The following is a 14,963-nucleotide window of genomic DNA, read 5'->3' as shown; positions in this document are numbered from 1 at the left end:
CAGCTAGTCTGTTTTAGTGGCTTCTTCCGGCTCACACTGATCACTAGCAGAGCCTCGTAAGTGCGTGCCCTCGCTTCTTCTTCCTACACTCCCACACAATAAATGACCTCAGCAAAGGAGGAAGTTTCTGCAACAAGGTGTCGGACCACACCTAAGTTACAGCACGCAACACATATAAATACACACCCTCGCTCAGGTGGGAAGTGAAGTAATTAAAATCAGTTGACGAGTGTTGATCTCGCTCTGCTGAAATGTCACTGGGATGATTAAAACAACACACATCCCCTCATTGCGTTTCTAGTAGTTGTTTGGTTGCTATTGTTTGCCTGCTCACTATGAATCTAAACATTTTTCCAGCTTCTCCTCCTTGTGTGTTTGCAGAGATTGACTCAGATGGCCTTTTGGATTGGGGGACCCTGGGAAACGGAGTCAGCTGACAGGACAGGGAGGTCTAGAGCAGGCTGTCTCTGTGGGCTACAGGTTGGCCACATGCCCGCTCCACATTGAGCGAGTGACCGCAGCCTTCACAGAATAAACAATTCACTTTTGTAGAATGGCCAAAAGCGGACCATCAGCTAGGAAGAGGAGTGCAGTGTTTTGAAATGAAGAAATAACCTCAAAAAGGGACGTTAAGAATACAGGTTAGTTTGTATAGAGTTGGAAGATAGAGCACATTTAACTGGATGAAGTTAGTTTGACTAATACTCAAACTCAAACCCCTAGATCATGCACACTGTGTACTTGTAGATTTTAAATTACACGTGCTTTCTGCAATACTAGCGGTAACCCATTCTAGTCTTTCATCACGGGTCCTCCTCCATCTGTTGCCTCGTGTGACCCAGACTTGTGTCGACAGAGAAAGCCTCATTCTTTAAGTTTGGCTGAAAAATCTTTTTATCAGCCATCCAAAAATAATCAACGGATTCTATGAATGTCTCACATGCGTGTCTATCTGTGCTTCCATCTGTTCATCTGGACTACAAATGTTAGGTTCATGTTAATCTCCAACAGCCATCTAGCACAGCTGCTAACCTCCTGTCCAGTGAGGAATAAAACGATAACATAGCCTTACTGGAAAACAATTTTAATGTTAGCTACGCATGGAAATGAATGTGTCCATGGATCTTAGGAGTAATAAAAGGATGAGTGAGTCACTGAATCACGTAAATGGGTAAATTATTTAGACTCTTAAATGGGTCAAACTGGATGTGAGTCTGTCTGTCACCATTTTTCTTGTTACATTTCACCAAATCTACTGCTGAACAAGAGGGTCTTGTGAGGATCCTGGCAACGTTTCCTGTCGTGAGAAGCTTGAGGCCCCTGAATCAACACTGATGGGACATATCGTAGCACAGACGAGCGCAAGCGTTTCATTTTATTAAGTCAATGAGGAAGCCATGGCCTCTAAATTACTTCCAAGTTAAAAGGCATGACTGGGACACCTCGGCTACGCTGGGTGAATATTAACTATCAACTAAGTTTTCCTCAGCACACAAGGGCCATAATTGATTTTCTCCTCTCATCTATATAGACACAGTCTCCCTCCATCTGTCCTACTTTCAAAACAACTCCTCAACTCCCACCGTATCAATTCATGCTCAAGGAAATATCCTGTTTTTTACTGACGCAATGTTTGTGCTGCTTTCAAGCATGTTTCTAACTTTGATCCGTGGTGAAAAAGCCAAATCGGTGGAGACTTAAGGAAAACAAAAAACAAGATGAAAAGTGAAATTACAATATTGCCTCAACCTGATGATGCAAGAAAGGCTTCTGAAATGCAAGCTGGCCTCGCTTGTTCAGCTTGACGCTGCTGGTTGAGGTCTGCTTGGGACACTTCCTTGAATCTCTGAATCATGGTCATATTTTGGGATGTGGTGCAGATGTTGAGAACGGTCACAGATGAGCTCAGTTGGCTTTGTAAAAAGGGACTGCTACACAGAGAGAACCTTCATATAACAGGCTTGTCTGACTCGTGTCATATCCAAACCATATTTCTTTTCATCCATGCACCTGTGCCCCCCCCCACCTACATCCACCCACAAACCCCTCTATTAACCCATTCAATGACTCAGTGAAGTCTTTCTGCACCACTTTATCTCTTTAGCCCATTTCTTCTCCACAGGGGGGGGCTTGGCGGCAGCGGAGGAGCTTCACTGCTGTGAATGTAACATGACGAGTCATTTTGCTTGAGGCTAGACAGTTTCTCTTTGACTAATTTTATAATTTAGTCTCAGTCCAAGTTTACTGCGGCGCACCACATTGTGCTCTGCAAATCAGCAACAATAGTGCACTGCTAACCAGCTCTTATCTCTCTGTCACACACAAACGTGCACACACACCTCGGATTTCTACATTTAAAATGCATTTTCAAATAAACTATACTAAAAAAATCTATAATGCAGTTTTTCTTAGGCACATTTATTGAATCCACTTGATTTTCATTATACCTTTCTTAGCAAAGCTGAATTCTCCATTTGCTTAAGTGGCTACATGATTCAATTGGTTTCACACATCACCCCAAACTTTAACTCTGTGAAACTAACGGGAAATAACTATTTACAGCTGACAGTCACTAGCATAATTACTTAATAACCATAACCTCTAATGCTCTTATTTGCAAACCCCCTGCACATAACAATCAATCTTTATTCATCTGGAAAAGATGACACCTCTGTGTCACTGTTTGCAAACATGGGGCCGTGTGTGCGCCGTGTAATGACCGTTGACAAGAATACATTAGTTTGACCACACGTTGTGCTGTGTGAGGGAAACATTTGCTTTGGAGCAGTAATCATATGTGTCTTAACTGGTTTGAATTGTGCTGTCACGCCGGACAGGAGTGTTAGAGCAAATCAGAAAAGCACACCAAGCTGCACAGTTTGTTTTTATATGTCATAGTAATGAAGATTCTTCAGCCTTAACTGGCTAAGCCAACTGCCAAACCATCATCTCCTCTTTGCCTTGTAGCAAGCATTTTGTAAACTCATAAAACTTTTCTTACAACACAGCTTTCAATACCATAACGATTAATCAGCAGATTGTTTGAATGCCCTCTTTAGCCCCCCCCCCCAGTTGAACATGTGTCTCTACTGATGAGACAGCAGTTTTAGCCTCCTTTGATAGTCACTTCGACTTGCAAACAAAAAGATCGCCTGATGGTGAACTAAGCTAAACGTTTGCTGGCTCATCATCAAGTGATACACAGTGCTGCACTTATCTAGTGCCATCCTGATGTCGACAACCACAGAGTGACACCTAAAAAGGAACCGGTGTTAAGAAGGAAAATGGGAACCAGTTACCAAACAAGACTGTGAAATATTTTCGGTGCTTTTTACACAGTCACAGATTCAACTGTGCTGCTGCTTTAGTAGACAGGAAAAAGCTGAGCTCATTTTTGTCCCATCATTTGACCCTTATAAACCAAACGTCCAGGGGCAAACATATAAATGACATAGACTTTGGGTCAGTTTCAATCTGCACAAGAGCATAAAGGAGCCACGTAGGACTGGTTTGTTCCAGACTGGTCTTGCTCTGGTGAGACTGGCTGATGCCAAGGTCTGAGCAAAGGATCAAACATTTAACTGATGGGTGTTTGACGACTATTGGCAAGTCCTGATCTTTCTCAAGGAGCACGCTGTGTTCAGCTGTGAAGCTGGGACATGGCGATTAGTTCAAGCTGTGTCATTGCAATAGAGGCTTGAATTTGAAAAAAGCAGGTGTCAACCTGATGATTTAAGAAGAGGGTCATCTGTGTGTGATGGCAGCAGTGAAGGGACTTTGAAAAGAAGTGGACAAAGTAAGTGATAAGGGGAAAGTAAAACAAGATAAGAGCTTAAACAGAATTGGTAAATGCACATAGTTATCTTGCTAACATTGTGTCAACATTTCATAGGTCTGAAATATCTGTGAGAGCAAATAAAACACCTTGCCCATAATGAGAGTTAGCAAATACACTCATCACAGGTTTATCTGTAACAGACAGTTAAACTAAAGACTTTGCCCCTTTAAAAAGCAAGGAAACCTCAAAGAAACAGTAAAACATCCCTTCTCTATATAAAGAAACCTGAAGCATGCCAAGCTTCTGTAAGCTGCTGTTTTAATATTTTACTTCATGTTTGAAAGTGAACGAGTGAAACGAAACAAACAACTAATATTATTTAGACTGTGGGTGAACTTTAGCTGTCTATGGTTTCATTTCCTTCCCACCCACTTACATGTTTTTTATCAAGTTATTCCATGACCCTTATATACGTATACATAGACTTGGACATAGACTAAACTACCAAACTGCACTTTTAGTCTGAGAAGGATTACAAAGCTATTTCAAAGGGTCTGGGACTCTGAAGATCAACAGTGAGAGACACTGTCTGCAAATGGAGGAGGCAACCCATTGTGACCACACATCCAGGAAGTCGCAAAAGGTCCAAGGAAAATATCCAGTGGACTGCAGGCCTCTCTCACCTCAAAAAAGTCAGTCTTCACTATATAATAGGCACTAGGTAGAATCCACTGGAGGGCCACAACACCCACATGACCATCAAACCTTTAAGAAGAATTTTCTGTAGTCAAAAGTTGAAAAAACAGCGGTCCCTTTACATCTGGTGAAAAGCAAACACATTTCTACCATATCTGGAGGTGGCAAGGTTATGTTGTGGGAACGCTTAGCTGCTTCAGGACGACTTGCTATAATGGACAGAAACACAATTCCACTGTGAGTCGAAGCTCAAGCACGATGTATGCATCAAGAGTAAGTCGACCTGTGAATGGCTCAATAGGAATCAAATCTGAAAACCTGAATCTACTAAGTTCAGGAGAGATTATGTTTTCACAGATACTGGATCACTTTTTGCTTCAAATGATCATAAAAAGCTTTCATTTTGGGTTTGCTCAGGTTGCCTTTGTTAGATTTAGTTTGAAATCAGGAGGGGGTTAAATATTTTTTCAACACTCTAATTGAAAATAGATTTAGATGTGTCAATTATTACCGTACAACGGCCAGTTTAAATTCTTGTTGAGAGGCACAGGGCAAAGGGTAATTTTGGATTCCTTGTCATGTAACTGTGATAAACTCTAAGTCTCTCAACTCTGATCAAAGACCTCTGTTCCTGTCTGTCACTTTTGTTCTCAGTTTCTTAGTCATGCAGGTAAATTAAGTGAAAGAAAATTCAATTTGCCACCTACTTTCTGTTTCAGTCAGTGCTTTTCAGTGAAACGAAACTGCCTACAGAGGGATCTGAACATGGCTGGACTGGCCTCCTTTTCTGTCAAAGGCATGGTTGGTCCAACCAGACATCAAGTAACCACTTCTCTTTCAAACCCAGAATCTGGAAATATCTGTTCCTGCTCAGCTTTAGGTAGATATATGAATTATGATCAAAGGGGCTGGCATCATCTATCCCTACTATCATCTGTTGTCTCTGAATTGCTAATTACATTGGACTTTAACTAAATGATTTTCAGTGTTGGTGCTTAGCACCCGATAGGTTTAGGTTCTTTAACAAAGAGACTTTGGACTCAGACTATTCTCTAAAATGATTTAATCAAAAACAACTTAATTCACAGCAATATACAACTCGCTAAAATGGCTCCGTAATAAAATCTGGGTCAGTGCTATAGCTGGCTATGGGTCAGAAATGAGGTCATAATTGAGCTTTTAAACTAATGACAGGAAGTTGTTTTTACACTGTGGGAAGTATAGATTTAGGTCTTAACTGTCACAAAGGTATAAATACTAAACACAGAAGCTGTAAAAGACAAGTCACCTTTAGAGTTTGGTTCCACTTGTGCATGTTCCTTCTCTTTCATCTTTTCTCTGCTACAACATTGAGTCTTGCCTTTGCTCATCTCACGCTTTTCATTCCTTTCCTGTTTCTCTTCTTTCTTTAGATCTTTGCTGTCCAAGTTATATTGAGGCTTACAGCTTGGACCTTTGAGAAATCATGCAATTTTTTTTTTTGTTGAAGTATGCTAATGAGCTTTAAAATCCAAGTAAATGATTATGGAAGGGGTCCTGGTCTACTTGTGCAACTTTGCCTTGATTAGGATGCTGTGTGTGTATGTGGAGTCTCTGCAGATAAAGGTTTGAACTGGAGGTTTAACACTTTGGTTTAGAGGCATGACGAGGTGTGTGTATGTGTGTGTGTGTGTTTGAGAAACAGAGAGAGAGTGAAGCTAAAGATATGTGAAATATTTCCAATGTTTTGGTTTAAAGCTGTATCATTGCAGCATTTAACAGCTCAAGAGAAGAGTGGAAACCAAAACAGAGTTAAAGTGTCTGCTATATCAGGCTATATAGGTTTAAATATATTTTTACACATTAGCTGGTTTATTCAATCAACAAGAAGTACAGAACAGTGACACCTGCAGAAAACATGGAGCCCCCGTTAACTTACAATTATATTAGCGATCTTAGTCTGGATATCATAGCAGCATTTGTGATTCCGGACCAGTCGTGTCCTAACACACTCTATAGCTCTCTCCCTCCCACTGGTTTTTGTAACAAACACACACAGAGATTAAAACTCAGCCCAGTCAGCCGTGGGCCATGAAGCAGAAGAGGCTCAGTGTGGTTCCACCTCCGCCTCTTAATGCAGCAACCTGCCCTCAATCCTCCTTCAATCTTCTCCTGTCCACCTAAAACATTTCCTCGTGCAACAGGATCCCAACAACCATCATAGGCATCGTTCTCTAGATATCTCAGATATCTGAGATATCTCTCAGAATGGACATCAAGCATCAGTCTTTTTTCAATTCCAATATACAGAGTAGTGATATATCGATGCATGTGTAAGCGAAAGTGAAGCTTCACACGGCTCTGCAGTCTTGGCTTGTTGAGAAAGAAAGACATAGACTAGAAGCAGCTGCTGACAAATAAAAACTAACTAGCAATGCCGCCTCAGAGTCACCCACTTGAAAGCTTCTCTGCTTAGTTATTATCCCATATAGAAGTAGCTCCAGGGAGAGCAAGAACCAAGTGTGCATGTGCGTAGGATTCCAAATAAGCTCCTGGTCACTTGTTTTAAGTATCTGTTCCTTCATAAGAGTACCTAGTGAGATTAAACACAGCACAGGTCTGATACACAACTTCTGTATCTAATGAAAAGGTTTTGTTTGATGTGTTGAGAATGAACAAGACCAAGACCCAGAGGGTGAAAAGTGCCAAACACACACGGAGCACCCCACTGCCACCAAGCAGGAAGACCGTCTTCCTTTTCATCATTTTTATAGCCCAGTCCCGCTTCCTGAATTACCCACACTCCACTCCACTGGTCCCCCGTTGGCAAGTATGGGCCACGACACACATGCGAGTGAACCGGCAGACCCCATGCCAGCCTACTTCTAAGTAGCCTGCCTCTGCTGAGCTTATGGGAAGTCAAACATACTAAACAGTCCATCCACCCCCCCCCCCCACACAACATTTTATAGAAATATAATGATTTCCTTCAACCTTTTTAAAAGCTGAACAGAGTTAGTCAATTTTAAACCATACAGTAAGGGTTTAATCTCTATTGGCCAGTCTATCAGTCTGGCTCACGGTTCAAGTCCATCAAATCCCTCTGTCAGTCTTCTCCCATTTGTCTTACATTTTCTTTTTGGCAGCGATCGCATAATCAGATCATTGTTGGAGAAAACGTCTGATGCTGGAGGCAAGAAAAAGAGCCATCATCACAGATCCTATCGCTTTTTTTCTGGTGAGACCCAGCTGCAAAGAACATGAAGCCAGCACAGCGCATTCAACAGTTTGGGCCCAAAACGAGTGAAATCTACAAAAACATGGAAAGCAAAACAAGCAAGACCATGATATGGAAGTTACTGAGTGACAAGGGAGTGGATTTTAATCAAGGTTTAGGGAAATTACACCTTTAATTACTGGAACGGGGGGATTCATTTATTCATTAGCCATGCTTTCATTCATTTGTAGAGTGCTCACAGCCAAACCTGGTCATCATAGTTGGATCGTTGGAACAAGCGGGTGCAGGGTTGCCTATCCCTGATGTAAACAAAGCTTTGTCACTATACTATTAAAACTCAAATTCAAATTCAAAGATGAGCAAAATAACTGGTCAGTCCATATTTACATCAAAAGTGCTCCAATCATCTCTTGGCCGAGCTACTGAATTACATCTTCTACTGTCTGGTTGATTCTCAAACAAGTCCCATCATGGCCCAGAGGGCACTGAAACTAAACACAGCTCCAGATGGTTTCACTAATTTGACCCTCACCTCTGTTGCAAGGTGTGAAAAGGTGAGAAGGTTTCATTTTCTCTGGAATGAAACGTGCATGAGTCAGGTTTGAGAAGCACACAGCATATCCAGAATACTAAACAATAACTTGCCTTGTTGTTGGTTTCCATGAATTTCCCCAGGTTTCCCTGTACTGTTCCCCCCTGCACTCTCTGCCTCTGGCTGTTATCTAATTTGGTATCCTGGTGCTGCTGCACACAGCTGCCAAAAGAGTATACTTCAGTCCTTATTTCAGCCCTGCACACCAGCTTTTTCCTCTGCACTCTGTTATATCAGGTGTAGCTTTTACTTTCACTGCATCGCTCTACCTGTCTTAAGTTCACCCTGTCCGTTAGTCCTGTCATAGCTCACGTCTTTGACTTAAAAGTGCAACGATTTTCTCTTGGGCTTCGACGTCTCACCACTTTAGATTTTAATGCTGAAACATACTCTGTGTCAGCCACGCCAGTCAGTTATGGCTAAGACAGAATTATTTATAGAGGACAGCTCCCCTTGTGTAGCCTCATGAACATGAGTGACATGTTCCCCTAAACGTTTCTTAGATTTATTTTGTAAATGTATATGACTTGTAGATGAATGAACTAATGCCAACCTAAAGCCTTCAATGCTAATGAAATCCCTTCACAGCCCCCCCCCCCAAAAAAAAAAAGCTGTTTGGCTCCTTGCTACACTGACTATTTACTCTAAGGGAGCCAAAACAGTGTGGGAGTTAACAGACCAAGTTGTCTAGTCAGCTGGAGAGCAGGAATGTGAGATTGTTGTCTTACAGATTGTGGTGATTCCATTCCAGTTGGACTTGTCGCCATAGTTTCCAGTCCAGCAAGTTGCTTCAACCAGTTGCTGCCAAACCAGTAAGGCTGAGGAGGTCTGAGAGCGTGCACAGTGATGTTTCTCCCATCATGCGGAGATCTGCATGCAACTATCCTCTTTGTCTAACTGGGTCAAAACTTTAGGTGTTCACAGAGCAAGGTGAGAAGCGACCTGTGATCTATCACTTCACTATCTAATATCAACATTTGAGCTCAAACTCTTTACTTCCCAGTGTCAATCAGGAAGTATTAAATGACCTTACTCATCCCTCATGGACAAATAACCACAGGAATTTGGGGAATGCTGTGAGAACAATGTTGCTGCAATTGGAATTCATCAGCGGCCACAGTCTAAGCTACTTTATAGAGACCACTTGGAGGAGAGTTAGGGAAAAGCCAAACATCCCCATGTTCTTCATGAAACAGGCAAATGGGGCGTATTTCACTTTGAGTAGTTTCAGTCTGCTGGATCTCAGGACTCACTGCCCAAAAGCACCAGCCACTGGTTTGTCAGGTCATTCTTGTCTGTATAACAGGACTAACTCACCCCCAGGGGCGTTTTAATTATTGCTGGTGGCAGGTGACCAGTGTGAATACGCGACAAAATGCGCCCTTTCAGCACAGACAAACCAGGACATAAACACATCGGAGGCTTTAGATTGATTTAGCAAGGTGAATCCCAAACTTTAAAAAGTTGAAAACATCACAATCACTGTCCTCTGAACCCCCCGTCCTGCTGCCAATCTGCATTCAAAATCAAACTGGGTGAATTACGCACGATAGTACCTCGACGTGAGAATGAAAACGTCGACTTCCGTGTATTCTTCACCAAAAACCTTTTTAAAGTGGTTGTTTGGTTTGTTACGGGGAGTTAATGGAGATGCCTGCCCTCCTGGTACTGACACAGAGTTCAGAAATCCTCTTACCTTTGTGCTTCTCCATTGCCTTGCGCAGACACTCGCAGTTTCACCTTCTCGATCTCGCTCTGTTTCCTCTACTCATAAAAACCCAACAATCCCCCCCCCCCCACTCCAAAGAAATAAAGAAAAAAGACTGCAAGTCTGCTGACAACTCTCAGTGATGGGGAGAGCAACTTCTGCCCGGCGCTGCCGTCTCCAACAATGCGCTCACTGGCCGACACAGCCGGAGTTTTGACGGAACCACAGCGCTCTCCTCTTCTTCCTAATCTGCTTTGCCGCACCTCCTCCCACTTTTGCAGCATCCAGACTGTCTGCAGCCCGGTTTGCGCCTACAATGTGCTGTTAGGAGACTAAATTGCGTTTACAACCACGAAATTACGTGGAGCACTGTAATCTTAGAGGTGCGGGCCAACTGGAGTCCTGGAGGGAGTTTGGGGGGGGCCTGCTATAAACGTGCACATCGAGGTTTTTAAATAAATGCACAGCCTAAACAACAATTCATTCACAAATCAGTGGGGGAACTAGCAGTCTGCATGACTAGAACCAGAGGAAATGATGTCTGAGGACAGACCTCTTAATTATAGTGGCTTTTACTGACACTGAGCTTGTTCAGCCGCCGCTTTCTCTCTCGCAACAGCAGAGTGAGGTTCCCTGTCCAAACAACCGTGCACCCCTGTGGGAGAGCCGTGACCGGGTGGAGGTATGAGAGGAATGTAAAGCGTACTCCAGGAGCTGAATACAACGCATGTAGACCCTCTGAGTGGTTTGTGTTAAGGCCCCACTGGCTGATGGTTATAGTTTGGGCACTGAGAGCGCGGAGCAGTTCATTGATCGCTGGATCCTGCAGCTGAGAAGCTGCTTGTGTGGTTGACTAGCCTACCACTTGGTCAGGGTTTGCCCAGGTCATGCCCAAGACAAGTAAGTAAACAATGCGTTGTCTTATGACGTCATAGACGTCAGCAGACAGGAAAGTGGAAGTGACGCATCAGTTGACATCACAAAATGGGGGTGTTCTTGATATCCACAGTTGGGATGCACAAAAGTTGTATTCTAGGTGTTATTTCTTAGGAGGAACATTCACAGATCTCTAAGTTCTAGTTTGAGGAGGATATGTATATTTACACAACACGCTGCATCCGCAGAGCTACCTGCATTGTGGATGACCCCACCCACCCCTCACACCCAATCTTCACACTTCTGCCATCAGGGAAGAGGTTCCGGAGCATTCGGGCCCTCACAACCAGCTTCTTCCCTCAAGCCATCAGGCTCCTCAACACACACACAAACACACACACACACACACACACACACACACTGGATTTGACATGTTCAACTTGCTGTTCTTGCACATAATTTCCACCATCGCTTTTACAGTACCTCAGATGTAAATTGTACATTTCAGCTACTGGCCGCTGCTGTTTTTGTGTTCTTGTTGTCTTCAGACGTCTGTCTGCACTTTCTCTTTGTGTTCTTGCACTGTTTGCACTAGGTTGCACAGGATGCACTTTATGTGGCTAGGACAACTTAGCAGTCCTCAGCCCCAGGTTCTGTCTTGTTAATGTCTTATGTAGCACCATGGTTCTGGAGAAACGTTGTCTCATTTCACTATGTACTGCTTCAGCTATATGTGGTTGGAATGACAATAAAGCTTCTTGACTTGACTATTAAAAAAACAGAGAGACCGGAGGAGTCTATCAGGAGTTCTTGAGGAATAAGACTTTGGATTGGAAAAAAATCTTCCTGATGACATCATCTGGAGGAGCGCCAAACTTTTCATGATTCCCTTTGGTGCTTACATTAAAAACTATTTGCAGGTGATCTTACCTGGGAGCTGTGATTTCCAGAGCTCCAGATGTGGTTCACCTGTGGATCTGTGTTTTCCAGAGCCTCTCACACTGACACACGCGACCATGGAAACTATGTATGAGGACAGATGCTGTGTGTTCAGGGGTTTTGGGGAATATTTGTGAGAACATGGACTGTAAAACACCACATTCCACTGGACATTTTCTCATGTGAATCTACGATCTTGTGGGTCTAATAGAACTCACTGTGATTTGTGTGTTGCGATGATTTGTTTCTTTATAGTCATTGAGTTGTCTAGACCAGTGGACAGGCCTGTGAGAAAAGTGTTTATCACAGCAAGTTTTATTAATGTAGAAGTAAAAGTATAAACCAGATTTTTATCCATCTCCGTGGACTGTACTTTCCAGTGATAACATTATTAACTTTTAAAACCTGCCAAAACACTAAGGCAGTGGTTCCCAGACTTAGTCCTCAGCCCCCCGCAGGCCTTCATGCTGCCATAGCATGAATATTCGGTTTTTGTGGTGCACTTGAACCTCTTTTAGGGTAAATACAGTGTGCTGTAATTATGATGATCAGTTCCAGGCGTCAAAATTCTGTTAGCACGGATCTCTGCGCAGACTTCACCTCGCTTCAGAGAGGTCAGTTTACAGACAACAGATGATGTCACTTTCTTCTACACATTCGCGTACGTCCTTGAGTGAATGGTAAAAGTGTGTGAGTCAGGCATGATGGTTCAGCATGAATTGAAAACAAGGGTGGTCTGGCCCTGCTCTACCCAACTGCTTCCTTGTCTGTCTGACCACAGTAAAAGAACTGTCTGATTAATCCAGCAGTCGGATTCCTAATGTGCAGCAGACTTTTGGAAACCCTTGGCCGTGCGGGAGGTTTCAGGTCCTCAGCATTCAGTTTTGGATAATTTGAGTTAATTGCGCCTCTTCGTGTGTGATGTACATGCATGTAGGTGTGGAATATCAGTGCTAAAAGTTTCTAAGTAGGTCAGACAAACACTTGAACTTTTGTAGCAGTCTTGAACTTTTAAAAGAGTGCATTTTTGGGGTCAGAGGTACGACAGCAGACTGGGCTGCTCTCTTCTTTTCTGCTGCTGATTGGAGCACAAAGAGCATTCCTCAGCTGTGAATCAGGGGACAAAGGTCACTGATTCAACTTTAAATTAACACTAAACGGTGTCTGATTCAGGGGCCTCACTCGTGTTTTCACACTTATATAAAGACACACAATGCAATCAATCCCCTGAAAAGACCCCCACCCCCCCATTTATTTAGATCTTTTCATCTAATACAGTCTAAACCGTGTGATTTACTTACTGGTACATCTGGGACTTTCCACAGAAAGTTGAATCCCCTGACTCTGTGGTTCCTCCCTGTTGTTTTAAGAACATTTAGACCAAGAATGCAGAGGGCACTGCCTTCAGACACACTACACCTAGGAAAGATGGTGCCTCTTTCCCCGCACCCCAGAGGTGTGTGCACCTGACTAAACGTCAACAGGCTCTCCGATGGCTTAAGTAGAAGACTGGTAAATCATCGTGCAATAATATTGTTTTTAGTTCATGTGTTCACAGCAACCTTTGTGGTTGCCGAACTCAACCTGGGGTTCCTCAGATTTCAACATGTGTACAGATGACTCATGTGAAGGCTGAGAAAATGTTGAGGCGATACCCTAAATCTTGTCTGAAAGGTAGGTTCTGTTTGGGGAACAATGAGGGGGATTTTGACTTAAATTTATTCTGTCCTGAGGAGAAACCTTCTTTTGAAACTGGGCAGGTTAATATATTACATCAGATGAAGGCTTAATATGGGGGAATTTCTACATGAATATCGCAGAAGAATCACAATGGGTGGCCAGTCAACACGATATACTGTGTGTCACAGTATGCTTGCAGTTTAATTAAAAAAATAAAGAGCTGGGTTACATTTACACTCATCACACTATTCCATCCTTTATTTTACAGTGTGTGTGTTGGTTCATAAAATACCTCTGCTGCCTTTTTTTTTTTAACCGTGCCTCCAAGACACTTATATGTATATCAGCAGTCTGCAGATACAGTCTCAGGTCCTGCGGCTTCAAGCTTGTACAGAATGCGAACAAAACTAAGTTAATGGTATTTTCCTGCTGATGTCCTGTTAGTCTCTGCTCCAATGTCCTGCATTTGTGGGTCCATGCCTTTACAGTATGTCACTATGCAACATTGCCACCTGCAGGTGTAAATGTAGAAATGAAGGCAGCTCCATTAGACTGTGTTAAACCTGCATCAACTAAAATTTACTTTTATATTACAGTGAGTGAAAACGTATATTGAAGTGGAGAGGAGGAATTGTGTTAATGTCCAACACTATGTAATTTTGTAAACATTGTCATTGCTCCTGACCAGCTTCAATTTGTCAGCACATTATGTTTCCTGCCATAATCACAATTGCAATTTGCACCATGGCAACCTGCACATCACACAGTGCACAGTTTTTATCCAGGATTTCAGGATTTCAGCTGTTTCAGAAGTGATTAAGACAATCAGCTGGGAAATGGTTTCAGAACTTCAGAGCAAACCAGATCAATTGAAGATGCTGGGCTCCGTCTGCCACCGAATCCCCATCTCTATGAGAGACAGAAAGAGACTGCTCTTAGCACTGCGGCACCTAATCTCTGATCTGTCAGACACCTCATGGTGGCAGCTGGCACCATCCAGAAAAGTCTAATTTCGAACAAACACAAGTGCTATCTCACAGAGACCTACAGCATCTGATGCTCTGAGTCACAGTGGAGCCTGTGAGAACATGTGAATCATACCAGACTTTATAAAAAAAAAAACTTGTGTCACTCCTTGTGCTTGTCAAAAAAAGGGTTTCTTATCCATTAATGACATTAAGTCATTGGAACTTCTTGAGATGTGCAGGGACTTCAACATTGACCATGCAGCGCACATGCTTGAAATGCAGATGCTGAGCAGATCCCAATCACAAGCACCCATCACAAGAGCTTTGCTGATAATGCAAATAGTGCCTTCGTGCAATGTTATTGCATGACTTGATAAGATGTAGCTAAGATAAAACAGTTCCCTTGTGCATCATCAGGTTGATTGTTAAATGCCGCATTGGACAGTTTTCTGACACTGTACCTTTATATGGACGCGGTTGCCAGGGCGCATGCGCAGGCTGTGTTTAGT

General features: G+C 42.9%; 1 protein-coding gene across 1 annotated transcript in view; it reads right to left on the bottom strand.

Annotated features, from left to right (window-relative positions):
• afap1l2 (actin filament associated protein 1-like 2) overlaps positions 1-10,230 on the bottom strand; it is a 30,321-nt gene extending 20,091 nt beyond the window's left edge. Inside the window, exon 1 of the mRNA XM_026351270.1 lies at positions 9,980-10,230. Coding sequence (XP_026207055.1) covers positions 9,980-9,995 — 16 coding nt within the window. The 5' untranslated portion in view covers positions 9,996-10,230. The remainder of the gene's footprint in view (positions 1-9,979) is intronic.
• Positions 10,231-14,963: the final 4,733 nt, after the last annotated feature.

Source organism: Anabas testudineus, chromosome 19 (assembly GCF_900324465.2).
Source record: "Anabas testudineus chromosome 19, fAnaTes1.2, whole genome shotgun sequence".
NCBI classification, from domain to species: domain Eukaryota; kingdom Metazoa; phylum Chordata; class Actinopteri; order Anabantiformes; family Anabantidae; genus Anabas; species Anabas testudineus.
The sequence above is the reverse complement of the archived record's forward strand: the minus strand, read 5'-3'. Positions and strand labels throughout refer to the sequence as shown.